Genomic DNA, 15,994 nt, shown 5'->3' with positions numbered 1-15,994 from the left:
TGTGTAAATGTAGCCTCTACAGCAGGGGTCTAAAACTCCAGCCTTTGAGGGACAGTGACTTGAAACTTTTAGGACTCCGTAAACATGATGAGGAGTGAATGCAGGCATCTCATTCAGGTATGTCGTACTATGAACAAACTTCCCCAAACATTGGCCCATATGGACTGGAATGCACACTTGGGAACCCATTACACAAGATTACATTTTTTGCATTTAGTACTTCAACTTGGGTTTCTGCCAGTTCTAGAAACAGAGTGCTACAAAAACAACAACATCCAGCTGCTTTATTGAATTAAGTCAATAATCTTTGGTGTCTGGAAAACTGTTTCCAACACCTCCTGACTATTAAGTCACAATTGACTGGCACGGCCTCATTACGTTAAGCAGCAGCTTATTTGGATTTAAAGTGACAAGAGGCCCTGAAGCAGCTCATTCTGAAAGGAGCTCCAAGTAGGCAAAACTTGAAAGGAGAAATCTAATTATCTGAGAATGCAATAAACACTTTTGTATAGATAATAGACCTGTTCTAACTTGTTGAAAAGGAAACATAAAAGGTCTCTTTAGGTAAAACCAGAAGAAAAAAACCTCATAAAAATTAACAAACAAAAAAAAAACAATGTTGAGTAACAGAGGACCATTACAAAGTGCAAATATTTTCCATCCTACACATTCCCACAGTTCTCAGACCTTTTTAACTCAATATTTTCATTCGTGTTTGGAGGCTTTTCCACCTCTTCATCCTGACATGTAACATCTCTCTCCCTGCACCGCAGTGCTGTCCTACCCAATATAACCACCGCCTGCACCTGATGAGATGACTTAGATAAGAAATAAATTCAGGCTGAGGTGAAGGAGTTGATAAAGTTGCATGAGGTCTGATGAAGTCAGATGAAGCAGATACGGAGCGAGTGTGTCACGAACCAGGGGAAATCAGGCGAGGGCAGGGAGCAAAGACAAACACGGGAGGAGGAGTCGTGGCTGACAGGCGTAAAATCTTCTCATTAACAAAATCTGCTGATGAAATTACGACTAATAAGTCACACTCCTACACTCGCACTCGTAATTTTTCTTTCTCCTCAAATTCTCCACTGAGAAATGATCTTGTCATTATTGCCGTTTCATCAGATTTCAGTTTCAATCTAATTCTCAAGGTACTGATTTGTTAAAAAAACTTTGCCACCTGCTCAAAAACATCTGTAACAGAGGATGAACAGAACTGACACTAGTACCACTGAAACATTTGCTTTATTAGAAATACATAGTTAAACACCGACAGATTTAGTTATTTATTTTTTTACCACAAAAACACAAGCTTACACTTTCAACACACAGTATAAAAATACCTTTAAAAATAGCACCTTTTCTCTGGCAGGTAAACACGCAGTCATGAAAATAGACACAACTTTCCCCCAAAATAATGAACACACCAATATATACAACAAATTGTTGTGCTTGATACTTCATTTTTAAAACAGATGTTAACACGATACCCGGAATAATATAGTCATGCTTGCATAGTTATTTTGGTGTATAGAATAGGAGGGTATTTTGGTCCTGTTCATCTGTTTTTACATAGAGAGTATGTGTCGGTGCATCAGTCTGGTTTAATTTAGATTTTTATGAGTCTGGAGAACCGGTCTGGAAAACTCTGAAAAATAAACAATGTACAGCAGATGACAAACCTCATATATTGGTCCCTGGATAAAAATAAATGTGAAGAATATAAATGAAATGTGCACACAAGCTCTCCAAACTTGGTCCAAGATGGTTACTACTAAAGGGATGTGATTATCTGAGTTCTCAGGTATCATATCAAGAACGTAATAGAAAACTGCATAAAACTTAAGTTGGTTAGTATTATGTACCTAGTACTACTAGGTACATTTTGAACATTTACAGTAAAAACAATTTGATGGTGGGTTTATGTAGCAATGTTTGAAGCTGTAGCTTTCAAAGTTAAATGAGGTGGTGGAAAGACTTTTGTTTCTAAATAACCCTGGAATACAAAATAAAAAAAAGTTCTATTGAGAAAACCAAGATAAAATTATAAAAATAAGGCATGATGTATAAAAAAAACCTTTTAATTTTCTTGGGAGGAGTTAAACGGAACAAAACTTTAAGAAATAAAAACTTTTCACTTAAAACAATTAAAATCACAGGGTCATATTTGCGACTCAATTGTATCAACCTCATTGTTGAAAAATAAATGCTGCATTTTTCTCATCTTTAAATATCTCAAAGGACAAAAATGTAGAAAATTATACCCACAAATTTCTATCTACAAAATCAGCAAAGTCACTTATCAATAGTTTATTTCAGAAAAATTTCAACCTATTTCACTTATTGTTCTTGAATTCACAACTTTTCTCCGACTGTATTCTCCATCATGCCTCGTTTATATGGTGCTCTGCAAATTCTTCCATCGCAGCTGAACTTTTTAACATTTTGCCACATTACAACCACAAACTTCAAATAGTTTTGTCTTTTTTAATTAAAATCTAAGAAGTGTGATGTTCATTTGCATTGAGTCCCATTTATGTTGATCCTCTTAAGTAAATCCAGTACAGATGATTGCTTTATCAAGTCCTGTAGAGTTTGCCTGTGTGTAATAAAACCTCAGTTTAAATAAAGCTGAGTTGTGAAGGTTTCCGATGTTTGTTAGTGACCAACAGAAAACAAACAGCATTATGAAGACCATGGACCACAGCAGACCTGCCAACGATGAATTGTGAAGAAGTTTAAAACTGGATTAGGTTCTAAAACTGTTTCTAAGTGGACTAGTATTATTCAGAGAAACAGCCAAGAGGCACACGGTAACTCAGGAGGAGCTGCAGAGACCTTAAGCTCAGGTAGGAGAATTTATTGGCAAGACGATTAGCAGTGCTCTCCAGAAATAGGTCCTCTATTGAAGAGTACAGGTAGCAAAGAGAAAGTTGCTACTGATAGGATTGCTTGTGAGAAACTGGTGGCCATATGCCTAAAACAATGTGAGGATACTTTTCTTCTGTGGAGGCAGGGAGGCTGGTCAGAGTCTAAGGAGATGAATACGGGATAATTGAGCTTTTAGAGGCTGTAAAAGGCTGGAAATTGGGGCAAAAGTTGATGCAACAGACAAAAACCCCTACATATAGAGCCAAAGCATCTCTATTTGACAGAATGGCCCAGAGTCAAATCCAGTTGAGTATGTATGGCCAGATTTAAAAAACATTGGATGCTCTAAATCCAATTTGGCTGAGCTTGAGCTAATTTGGAAACAGGGATGAGGAGAAAAATCCACCTGGCAAAACTGGCAGAAACATACCCCAAAAAACATGCAGCTGGGATTGAACTAGAGTAGACCAAGTCTGCATGCAGCATTTTTAAAATTTGAATTTTGAAAAAAATAAAATAAAACATTAAAACCATGCCTCATAATCTTTCCATTTTACAATTATGTACTACATTGTGTTCATTCATTACATAAAATCCTAACAGAATATATTAAAGATTTTGGCTTAAACATGACAAAATGTGCAAAATGTTCAAGGGGTGTGAATATTTTTGAAAGGTAAAAAAGTTAAACAGTGTCAGGGCCACAAAGACCAGAATCCACTGGTCCAAATGTGAATTAGAAAATAATGAAGACATGGGGGAAAAAAAAGAAAATCAACTACCTTAAATTACTTGTAAAACTTTGGCTTGTGAATCTCTACACTGCAAGGTGAGCTGAGTTGTCTGCCCTTGCTCTTGCTTAATTTGCACCTATTATTCTTACTGCCAGTGAAGGACGTAAACTGATGGTCCCAAAACACCTTAAAGCGGCGGTAATGTTTAATTGAGAGAACTAGCTCTGCAGTGGTGAAGTCTCAAAAATTGACAAAGACAAATTTTCGGTGTCAGATTGATAAATAAGGATTTGTTATTACACTGAAAAATTATTCATATCCACTTGGAAGTAACTTGGCCCTTTGAAAACAGTGTAAAGTCCCACCGGGTGTAAAGAGGCAATAAATAAACAAAAACTACTGACACCTGAAACATAATGAGCTTTAAAAACATTCTTGTGGTGGAGGGGAAGGTAGCCACAATCACCGTGTCGCCTGTAAGGGTTGAGCATCTGCAAAACAGAGCCCCTAATTAGATCCTGACCCTTAATATTTGACTAATATCAGTTTGTTCCTTCATGTACCTTTGGTCTCCCGGAGGCAGGCCTGCTCACACTCCTCCAGGTGAAGGAAGCGGTTGTCGTTTCCTTTGCAGCCGCTGTAGATGAAAGGCCTGCAGGCTCCAACCTGGTTGTTAAAATACCAACGCAGAGTGTACTTCTGGCAGCTGCCCTCATCCATGGGCAGCAGACAGAGGTCTGTCAGACCTGCAGAACACACACATGTAAAAAGTGTGCATGAATGAACGCCAACACAACGAGGGATGAGCACGGTGCTGATAAAATGGAATAGAGGCAGAAGAGCAGTGAAACCAAAGGGGTTGAGCCAAGCAGGCATGATATGTACAATTATCAAAACTGGTAGAGATTTACATTAGAGGTTTTTGCAAAAAAATACTAATTCTTTACCTGGATGCATGCATAAAATCAATTACTTCATGTGAATAACTATTAGAAAGTCACTATCAAACACGACATACCTACTGCAAGATAAAACAGTACCAAACATCAAACATGGACAGCAAAATTAACCCTGAATTTGTCCCCAAAGTGAAAAATAATATGAATTGTTTTACCTTCCTCTTGCACAGCCCTCTTTGGCCTGACTGATCTGGACTTGTCTGCAGCCAGAGGTAGAACTTCTACTTGTTTCTGACCGGCAGCTGCTTTGTGAGCGCGAGCAGTGCCGCTTGATTTGCTTGAATCGGCTTTGGCAGCTTTTGTTTTAAAATCCTCGCCTAGTGATGGAAGGAGAGACAAAAAAGATTTACAGAGACAGAAAACAAGACATGCCAACATTTCAGATTCTAAAAACAAACACATCCTAACAAACTGAACGTCATGGAGACAGGATTATTGAAGCTGCACAGCTGCAGAAACAAAGACATTTAGGATGAGATGGTAAACTGTCTCAAACTGAATTAAAGGCAAAAATTTTAACTTGACTCATAAAAAAGGGTACACAAATTACAAACCTTATTAAACATAGAGTACCTTCAGTGAGATTGGCAGACTCTGTGGAGAAGTAGACCATGTCATCCATGGGGCCATCCAGGGCCTCGATGGAGTAGATGTGCTCGTATTCGGGGTCATTGGTGTTTACCACCACACGCAGCTCCCGGCCTGACACAGGAGTGGCATCACACTGATCAAAATCCTTCATATGACTCTGAAACTCTCCAACCCTCAGACAGAGTGAAGAGTAATGATGACTTGCAGTGCCAACAGAGCATGTTCTGAGCCTTTCAAGTTTTCCACGGTGGAGTCTGTTTCCAGACTCCTAATTGAGACTCAAGACTTTTTCTCACAAACATAAAACTAAATTTGATGATCATTATTTGTTAAAAAGAAAAACCCATTAATTTAGTCCAGCATTGGCTTACATCTTATACTGGAATTGGTGTTGCTTATTTTGTTTATTTTGATAATTAAAATGTAATGTTACTTCATGTTTCTGTGTTGTTACTAATATTTTTTGTTTACGGCTTATCATGTCATCTAACTCAAGGCTTCACTTAAGACAGTTTAGTCTAACACAGTAGTAAAGGGTATTTGCAAAAGGAAGTCCTCAAAGGTGCATCGTTTTGTCTAAAATTCCTCTTAAAGCATTGCATTAGACTCTTTGAACTGAATGTATTTAGTAAAGACAATGTGGACTTTTTGGTTAAAGGTCAAAGAAAGTTAAAGAAACACAGTTACGTGCTGCTCATCCGGGAGTTTGTTTAAACTGGAGCTTTCTGAATAAATGAAAGCTCAAATTATAAAAGTAATGTGGCAAAGCTAAGAAAATAATTCCAGTGAAAACAGGACTTTCCTTGTGGCCATGAGTAGCAAGTAAAAACTTTGTTACTTGCATAACATGAATATTGGAGTTCTTTTTAGTTGTTTTTTGATTTTTTTTATCAGAGCTTTTAAATTGCTCTCTTGGCACTGTGAGGTCAGAATAGTCATTAAACGTTACTCTTGTATTTGTCTTCACATAATGTGACAAATACGTCCTGGGTTAAAAATGGAGTCCTCTGTTTTCTAGCTCAGAAAACCACCCAGTTCTCAGAGGTCTCCATGTGTTTCACCACCAGGTTTACATGTTTGTTAATAATGGACAGACAAACAGACTAAAGTCAGCTGCAGAGCTGTGGAACAAACACTCACCCTTCTCACCATTCAGTACCAGTTCTTGCTCTGTTGTAGGTCGAGCCCTGAGTGTGGGCTGGGACCGAGTGTCAGGGCCTGAACCTGAGAGAGCCGGACAGGAGGGAACATGGGTGCAAAGGAGCAAAAAGATGATCCGCAGCGTGAGAGTGACCAGGTAGGTGACACACAAAAGAAAAGGAAAATGGCTCAAGAAAAATAAAATGAGGAAATCAGAAGAAAGACATAACATTTTGGCAGCACCAACGCTTGAAAGTTTAGGTAGTCCTTGCTGGTTATTTTTTATTTTTTTGCATAATTAGGAGACCCATTATCCTTACATTTTTATGATCTCAAAGAGTAAATGCAGAAATCTTATTTATGCTGTTTCATCCTCTTGATTTTAGCTGATTTAACATTGAATTTAGAGCCATCTGAAGTTCCCGTCTCATAATTAAACAGCAGAATGGAGCACATGAACCAGATTTCTGAATGATGCAAAATAAAACTTTATAAAGCTGAAAATGCTGGCTATTACTTTGCCAAAAGAAAATAAAAAAACACACAGGTTCCCCCTGCTGCTAAATAAGAGAAGAAATAAATTAAATATAGATTTAAGATTAAATTTGAGATATTATTTGTAGCAAATGAAATGTTGCATTCCAGCATAAAAACACCTCATCTGTGAGACACAATGGTTGAAGTGTCTTGGTTTGGGGCTTTTTCACTGCATATAAGTCATATTACTTTTTGTCACTTGTGTCTTTTGTGTGTGGGGTTTAAAAGATATCAATGAATTTTAATTGTTGTACTGGCCAAGTTAAAGTTCTGACCTTAACCTAAAAGAAATCTCGCTGCAAAAAATGAAGTAAAGAGAAGAAAAGTTGTTCTCTGTGCCAATATGGGATATAATTCCTCCAAGGTAATCAGCAATTACTGCAAACATTTAATTTTCAGCGTTTCTTCAATACATACAGCAAAAGCAAAACATTTTTCTTTGGATCATTTCAACTTCGTTTTATCTTTTTATTCGACTTTCAGTAAAAATCTGGTTCTGAATCCCATTTATGCAAAAAGACAAAAACATCCAAAGAGTTTGTAAACTTTCAAGTCCTGCTGCATAACATTCATCCACATGACCTATGAACAATCCCAAAAGCACCACAAAAAAACATTAATAAATCAACCCACCAATCTTACACAAACACCAGATGAAAGGATTCACCAATTTCTCCCAACATAAACAATCTTTCCAAAATTGGCTTTTAATCCTTTGAAGACTCAAGTCCCAGTTTATAATGACTTCCGTCATTTAAGCTGGACTTAGATTTTGTTTGCCATCACTGTAAACTGATGACTAAAATCTTTGTTAGGTTGTTAATTATGAAACATAAAATAGATTTTTTCTGAAAAATAACACATTGATTAAACATGAGGAGAAACTGACTTTGGCTACTTTTTTTTGCATATTCATTAGCGGTCTGCTTCAGCATCACTTATCTCATGCTGGTTCATAACACTGGTGTTATCCTGCATTCATTAACAACTTACACAACGAACACATTAATTAGAATGTGGGTAAGTACAATCGTTTGGGAGGTTTTTGCTAATTTGCATTTAATTTTCTTACATTAACACGGACACAAGTTGAATTTTATGCAAATAATTAACTCCTGGAGTATTAAAATTAATCAAAATGAAATATGTCACATTGCTTAAAAAACTGTGGAGTAACTTTGTTTAATAAAATATGAAACATTCCCTTTTTTCAATCAAGTACAAGTGACTGCAGACTCCATAATACAAAAGGAGTTCATACACTGTTGCAAAATTTGCTTTAAAAGATTTTGGTTTATGCTTTTCTTCATATTTCATTTGTATCAAACATATTTTCACACAAGTAAATATAAAAAGTGATGTTTCTGTTTTTTGTTAAGGGATAACAGTATCCAAACCAAACTGATCCTGTGTGGAAAAAGTAGGTCTTCCTTTCAAGATTACCAAGAGCTTCTGAAAAATATTCTATCTTTTCTAAGGTGTGTGTGTCGGTACATGTGGCTGTGGAATGACCCGAATCAGAATGAAAACCTTCCAGTGTAACAGAATTAAAACAATTCTGAAAGGAATAATTGCTTCACAGAGGAATCAAATCATTGCAAGTTATTGCAAATGTGGCTGTGGTTAATGTGGCAGGGCCAAAGGTGGCACATCCGTTGACTAGGAATAAAGCTACTGCATCTTTACATCAGACTTGGTTGGTTTGGAAAGTGTTTTTTTTTTAAACAAAGGAATAATTTGAAAACTCCTTTTTGCATTTACTTGAGATATACAATACAGACCAAAAGTTTGGACACACTTTCTCATTGAATTCAATGAGTTGTGTCCAAACTTTTGGTCTGTATTGTACATCTCCAATACTGAAGTATTTCTATGATCTGAAACATTATTGTGTGACAAAAATCCAGAACAAAGGGAGTCTACTAGCGCTGAATACTTTTTCACTGCAGTGTAGCTAAGCCTTTTTTGTCTTACTTGCAGCAGTGGGGCGGCTCACTCACCTCCACACGCTGAGCGGATCAGTCAAACAGACCGAAGGGAATCAGAAAGAAAGAAAACGGCACAGATTAGTTTTGAGAAATGCAACGTTGCTGCAGTTTTTCTATGGCTTCTCCTAAACAGTTTCAAAATACTGTGACTCATGCTCTGTTATCAAGTTTGGAGTTCAGCTTGGAGGACAACATTGTTTTAAATTGGCAATGTAAGCTGAAGGACTCACCACAGTGCTGTTTCATCTCAGCGCGAACGTACTCTCTGATCTCATCCTCCTGAATATAAAACAAGAAGCAGACAGACAGAAACTGTATTATGAAGCAGCACAGTAAGAACTCTGCGGATGCGTGTCATTTCCTGTCTTCACATTGAACCCTGAGGTAATGACGCCACACTGACCGTCATGCCTGGCTCTCCTCTGTCTCCCTTAGCTCCATCTGGTCCCAAGTCTCCCTGCAATGTGGACAGGTATTAGGACATGCAGGACCCCCAGAGAGACTTTCAGGGAAGTGGTTGCATAGACTCGGGCCAGGTTCCACATTTGAACAAAATCAACAAATAAGCAGGAAGCGTAAATCAGCAAAAGTGACTTGCACTGAAGCTGTTCACACAGTCGCATCCTCACATAAAATAAGCTGAGCTGTAGCTCTGCAAGAGCAAAAGAAATGCAAAACACAACTTTAAAGTGTCATTTTATATAATCAGCTTTTTGGTCCAAATACCATCAAAGCTATTTGTCAAAGCAATAAATAAAATAAAAAAATGAAGCATTTCTGAAAAAAAAAACAATATTCTGCAAAACTAAACAAACCTCAGCGGCGAGGGACAGAATACTAACCGGCTCTCCTCGCTCGCCTGGGATTCCTGGGATCCCCCGAGGGCCCACCATGGCAGGACCAATTGGACCTCTTTCCCCCTGATGCAACAGAAAAACAGATAAGAAGGAGAGAAAAAAGCATCATGAACTAAAAGATTGATGAGTTGAATAGAAAACAATGGTCCAGTGTCAGCATACGAGTGATTAGCAGGTTTTCAGTCAGTAGCCTGTTCAACGAAACTGGTATAGTGCCAGCAGGGTCAAACACTGACAAAGCACAAAGAGGCAAATAAATGCTGCCCTGAGTTATTAATGCTGCTTCCAATAAACACGCATCAGAACACACACTGCATTGCAATTTACTTTTTATTGGGCTATATAGCTGTAGAATGGTCTGGCTTCTTTCTGCTGATTTGTGTTAACCAAAATCACCTATGACAGGGATGTGAACAAAAGGAGGAAGCTACAAATCAATGGAAAAAGCTGGCTGTGACTTTTTTTGTCATCGTTTTGACAATAAAAAAAAGTGCTTAACAGTGCCTCACACACATTTTGTTTTTCACATTTTGTCGAAAGAGACACAACTTTAATGTAGATCATGGATGGATGGATGTTTCCATGTGACTCTTATTTATATGAAGCAGAAAGGATTTAAATGAGAGGAAGATAACTGCAGCTTAAGCGGCAAGAGCTAAATAAGCAAACTACAAATCAATCCAATTTCACCACAGTTGTTCAGATCTTTCTATCAGTCAGTCACATTCTATCAAGCATTGTAAATACTCTTCAAAGGCACCATTTATTTCCTCTGTAAGCCTGTTCAGGTGTTGACTTTAGTAACATTTTGGACTGGTGGGCCATTTTAGTTCTCAATTATCTATTTTTCAAATTCTGATTCTACCCTCCCAATGTCTTCCTGCAGTTTTCCATTTGATGCACCAACATGACTGACGATGAAGAAATTATAAATCTTTTTAAATGATTATTTATCAACTTCCTTGTCCCTTTGTAGGAGTGAAGATCAGTAAAGACAAAGATATTTTTTCATCAGTGTAGTAGAAAATAGTGTCTGGATCTGAAAGGTGCGTCCATCACAGGGACCTGATGAGCCCCTGCACCCCGTCACCAGCTTCCTTTATTAACTTGATGATAAACCAGACAAGCCAGTCACACTGAGAGCCCTTCAAAGTGCCAATCAACTTGAGGCAATAGATGGCAATCAAAGAAGACAAGTGGAAAAGGAAGAGGCAACAAAGACAGGAGAAACACAAAAAGACTGTAATCTTTTTATATCAGTCGTAACATCCTTCCTCCACTCTCAAGCCTATTATTAGATTGTGTCAACTACAACTTCAAAACTAAAGCTATTTTTGGTGTACCAGTAGACTTCTGAGATGTGTTTATCCTTTGTATTTTTCTCCCTATAAATAATTCATGTACTGTAGGTGTAGAATCAGATTAATCCAGTGAGGAGAGTCACCTTCTGCCCTTGGAGTCCTTCAGGGCCTTTAGCACCAGCGTGTCCTTGTGGGCCAGTCAAGCCGGGGGGCCCGTCGGCCCCTCTGGGACCAGGAGGCCCAGGAATACCAGACGGTCCCTGTTTAAAACACAAGCGCAGTACACTGTGGATTTCAGGTTTTGTGACTTCCTGCGAATGGGTGACGCTGTGAGACACAGTGATGATGGATAAATATGTATAATTAATAAAAAATGATTAGATTAGAATACTCACCCTTTCACCTTTCTCTCCTTGAGTTCCTTTAGATCCAGCAGCCCCGTCAAAACCTCTGTCACCCTACATCCACAAATAAATGTTTTAGTTTAAACATCTGGATTATTTTTCAGTATTAATGAAGGCATATTGCCTTTTACCTTGGGACCAACTAGTCCTTCTTTCCCAGGAGTGCCAGGCGCCCCAGCAGGTCCAATGTCCCCCTGGAAACACAAACAGAGCAAAATGAGCTGCAGGAAATCCTTATTAAACACCTTTGGATCTTTTTTATGTGCAGATATCACTCATACCTGTTCACCTTTTCTTCCTGGTAAGCCTGATCGTCCATGAATGCCTGAATTCCCCTGAACACACAAACACACCATTTAGTTTAAATATGAAAACATGTCAGAGGAGTAGACCTCTAGATAGAATTAGAAAAGCTTTATTATGATAGTAATATTTTTGCAATTATTATCATCATTGCCTACAAATACAACTAAATTACAATATTATCAAATTATTAACTTATTAAATCAATTTACTCAAAAAGTGAAAGTTACGTATATACATTTTTGATTACACACAAGGATTTCTTATCCATTTAAATTGTTTTAAATGTTAATTAAATCTAATAAAAAAACCTTTGAAATTTTAAATATTGAAAAAATTAATAAATAAAATGACATTTAACAGATGTTAAAGGTATAAATTGTTCTGGTATGGCCTATACCAGTGGTTCCCAAAGATTTTCTGGGCCCCCCTATAGATTACAATAAAATCCCTCCCAAAAAAGAAAAAAAAATCCACTGGGCACACACATCGTTCAACCAGACATAAACCTTTACACATATTTTGTTTTCAAACTCCACTGAAGTTTATTTCACACTTCAGGTTGCAACAAAACAAACTACAAACCATCTTTACAGTGAAACACTTTCGTGTAACTGTGTTTTTTTTTGTTTTTTTTTCATTCATCCATACCGCTTCCCGCGCTCCCCTGCAATGGCACTGCGCCCACCTTACGGGGCGCGCCCCACACTTTGGGAACCACTGGCCTAGACTATCATAGCAAAGACTGTTTTCCAGCTGACAGCCACTGACATCTGCCATAAGAAAGATACGTTATAAAGACGCTGGCTGTTCACAGAGTGCTGTGTCCAAGTATACTCATAAAAAGTTCAGTGAAAGAAAAGCTCGATAACAGAAAGCGAATCATTGGGAAGAGATGGCATAGAGTCACTCTTTCACAGGCAAAAACACACACACACACACATACACGCACACACACGCACACGCACACACACACACACAATCAGAAAATGGGCAACAGTTGTAGCGTTTCTCGTGTGAAGCCACTCCAGAAACAGAGACTTCAGAAGCATGTTGAAGTCTAAGGAGAAAAAGGACACTACATGAGTATTGTCAAGAGGAAGAAGAGAGACACGATGAAGATGACATGAAACCCACAAATAAATCAACTTGGGATTCCTAAAAACCTCATCAGAATCACAGCGTCCACGCCACGCCGCATTTACTCAGTAATTCATTCAAACAGACCTCTAAGTATTGAGTTCATGGACATACATTTAAGTTGTCCAAGATTATTGAAAATCTTTTTAGAGCAATGGAAAAAGTCCTTTATGGACTTCTCTTATTTAATATTTTAATTCTCAGAAAAACTGAATTTTCCTCAAGTCATAATAAAAAACAGAAATAAACTTTTGAAATATACCACTCCCTGTGTAATAAATCTTTATATGTGAGTTTAACATTTTGAAAATAACCAATAAAGACATTCATTTTTAATGATACTTTTATCTATTGAAATGCACCTGTAAAGGTTCACTCATGTATTATTTTACACATCCGGTTTTCATTTCCCTGTCTTAGTAGCTAACCTTTTCTCCTTTGGGTCCATCACCTCCACAAGCCCCCTTGGGTCCGCGGTCGCCCTGGAAACACGAGAGATCATCACTGACAGACATAAAAGGCAGGCGAGACTTTAAGTGGAGTGGCAGCTGAGCAGAGAACCCATCTGGCTGGATGGTTCTCTTACTGATCACTTAGGTTATTCAGAACGGACTTCCACAAACCACGGACATAAAGCAGCTTCTGCAGCGAGTTTCCATTAACAACCCGTGTATATGACGGGGAGCTGGATGAAGTTATTTTATAGGTAATGTGTGTTCAGACACTCAGGGTATAATAAAAGCATGATAAGAAATGCAGCCGTCTAAAACCCAAAGAGAAACTTGATTATACTCAGGATGGTTATAAAGAATGCAGACAGATGATGAAATCCTTTATATTCTCACGTCTTACAGAGGTGTTTCTTTTAAAACTACATGGTGAAGTAGTAGTGACACTTCTACACCTGGTAGTAACAGGCATATTGCTCTTTGACAGACATTTTCTTCCTCTTCTTTAATAACTGAAAATAACACTTACTAAACTAGAAACAAGAATATGTGCAGTTTACACCGTTGTCTCAGAGGTAAGCACCACTTTCAAAGCTTACTGTTAAGCCAGTGTTTCTCAATTCTGGTCCTCAGGCCCCCCTGTCCTCCATGTTTTAGGTGTTTCCCTTCTGCCACACACCTGGATTGTATCTGTGGGTGATTATCAGGCTTCTGCAGAACTTGATGGTCATGCAATCATTTGAATCAGCTGTTCTGGAATAGAGGCACATCTAAAACATGCAGAGCAGGGGGGGCCTGAGGACTGGAATTGAGAAGCACTGTGTTAAGAGAACTGCAGCATCTTGGAGTCACGCAGTTGCCATAACAACCATGACATGATTTATGAAAGTCAGCTGGGTGTTCGGGATGTATTGTCTGCAACAAACACTTCAGGTGAGTTTTGCTTGGACCAAAGAATGAAGATGTGGATAACAATCTCATTCTTACTCGTCAGTATGTAGGACAACATGAGATGCTGTGGGTCTCGGTTTCTTTTGCAAAAGAAGTCAGTCTGCTCTGGGAACTTTTTTAGAGGCCAAAGAAAAGTCAATAAATCAATGTTTCAAGATATCTGTAGGTTTAAAAAAAAATCTAACTTTTTGTATTCTAACATAAAACTGAAAACGCGTGTCAGTATCGGTCTCTCTCGGGACATCAGAGATCTGTGACATATGGCCAAATCAACATGGAAATGATAAATCGGACACAAAATCAGACTTCTTCCATTGCAATTAACGCTCTAGAGATTGGAATCATATGGAAAATCCTGCATGGGAACTGAAGAGAAGGAAGCATAAGAGAGAACCCCGAACAATGGATGATCTAAAAAAAAAAAAACTGTGCAAAAAGTCAAGATCAGAGATCGCTCAGAGAAATGATGTTCCAACATTTTGAAATGTTAAAAAGATCGGAGGAAGAAGTACTCCACTACAGGTAAAAATGGGTTGAAAGTAATAAACAAAGGGGTTCCAATAAATGTGATTTTATAAAAACAGAAACATTCTAAATTGGGATGACAACGTGACTGCATGCAAGGTTGACACCTGACAACACCTAATTGTTAAAAGAGGATTTAAACTCTGATTAGACCACCTCCAAAACCTTGAGGCAGTCATCACCCACCACTACTGGAAGGTTGAAACCACATATAATAAACAAACACTCACTGCAATGCAGACAACTATAATACCTTGATTCCTCTCAGTCCACTGACACCAAGTTCACCTTTATCCCCTTTACGGCCTGCTAGACCGTCTTTTCCAGGTAAACCCTGGAAGAAAGAAAACAAGACAAAGTCCAGTTTGCCCGATATTAATGAAAAATGCCCATACAGAAAATGGATAAGTGAAAACATGTACCGATTCACCAGGCACTCCAGGATCGCCTGCCTCTCCCTGCACAGAAACAAAGCAAACAAAAACGATGATGATACTTATTAACAATTTATATTTTACACACTCTTTTCTTTCATCTTTAGCATCATGATATCTGCACCTTTGATGAACTAAAACTCTAAAACAGGCTGAAAAAAATTTGTTTTCATTTTGTTTTACATTTCTTGTCATTGGCATTATGGACACACCATATTGAAAAGATGGTTACCTACATGTGCCAGGGCAGGTTTGCTCTACAGAAAGCAAGCAACTAATCATGCAGTTAGATAAGGAGTCTAACTGCATGATTGACTTTATAAAGTACAGACTGCATCCAGCAGGGCACATTGATATAATAACAACCTGTGTGGATGCTGGTGCTTGTGTCTTAATCTTAAAAGCAAGCACATTTGAATACATGACACTTACAGTCTAATACTCTTGCAAGTACTGCATCCTTTATGTCCTCAATCATTTAAAAAAAAAATCACTGCTGTCATTGGACATGTGGTGCAGCTCTAAATGCAGTGATGTTTTCAACAATGTTCTTAATTAACTATTGAAATGTTAATATATGTTACTCCATTAGTAAAACAAGTTTCTAAAGCTTAATTGACAAAAAAAATATATATACCATTGCAGAAATGTCTGTATCAGTATGAAAACTCAGTTTTTCTAGAGGTACTTGTTGGTTTTTGACTTTTTTCTCCATGCTGCCAAAATGAAACTTCTTACTGAATCAAATTCTGCTCTGCTGCCTGAATTCATCACTGTACTTTTACTCCTTTGAGTTTTTATTCATTCTGC

At 37.9% G+C, this 15,994-nt stretch overlaps 1 protein-coding gene across 2 annotated transcripts in view; it reads right to left on the bottom strand.

Annotated features, from left to right (window-relative positions):
• Window positions 1-1,226: 1,226 nt before the first annotated feature.
• The window catches only part of col7a1 (collagen type VII alpha 1 chain), a 75,299-nt gene continuing 60,531 nt past the window's right edge, over window positions 1,227-15,994 (bottom strand). For both annotated transcript variants that reach the window (XM_023325080.1, XM_023325081.1), the window contains exons 104-119: window positions 15,173-15,208; window positions 15,004-15,084; window positions 13,254-13,307; window positions 11,664-11,717; window positions 11,514-11,576; window positions 11,374-11,436; window positions 11,122-11,238; window positions 9,663-9,740; window positions 9,224-9,277; window positions 9,051-9,099; window positions 8,833-8,841; window positions 6,296-6,379; window positions 5,138-5,266; window positions 4,720-4,881; window positions 4,169-4,351; window positions 1,227-4,096 (exon numbers count right to left, since the gene is read on the bottom strand). In XM_023325080.1, the coding sequence (XP_023180848.1) occupies window positions 4,068-4,096; window positions 4,169-4,351; window positions 4,720-4,881; window positions 5,138-5,266; window positions 6,296-6,379; window positions 8,833-8,841; window positions 9,051-9,099; window positions 9,224-9,277; window positions 9,663-9,740; window positions 11,122-11,238; window positions 11,374-11,436; window positions 11,514-11,576; window positions 11,664-11,717; window positions 13,254-13,307; window positions 15,004-15,084; window positions 15,173-15,208 (1,245 nt within the window). In that variant the 3' untranslated portion in view covers window positions 1,227-4,067. The remainder of the gene's footprint in view (window positions 4,097-4,168; window positions 4,352-4,719; window positions 4,882-5,137; window positions 5,267-6,295; window positions 6,380-8,832; window positions 8,842-9,050; window positions 9,100-9,223; window positions 9,278-9,662; window positions 9,741-11,121; window positions 11,239-11,373; window positions 11,437-11,513; window positions 11,577-11,663; window positions 11,718-13,253; window positions 13,308-15,003; window positions 15,085-15,172; window positions 15,209-15,994) is intronic.

The sequence above is a fragment of the Xiphophorus maculatus genome, chromosome 20 (assembly GCF_002775205.1).
Source record: "Xiphophorus maculatus strain JP 163 A chromosome 20, X_maculatus-5.0-male, whole genome shotgun sequence".
NCBI lineage: Eukaryota > Metazoa > Chordata > Actinopteri > Cyprinodontiformes > Poeciliidae > Xiphophorus > Xiphophorus maculatus.
This window is presented reverse-complemented; position numbering and strand designations above follow the sequence as displayed.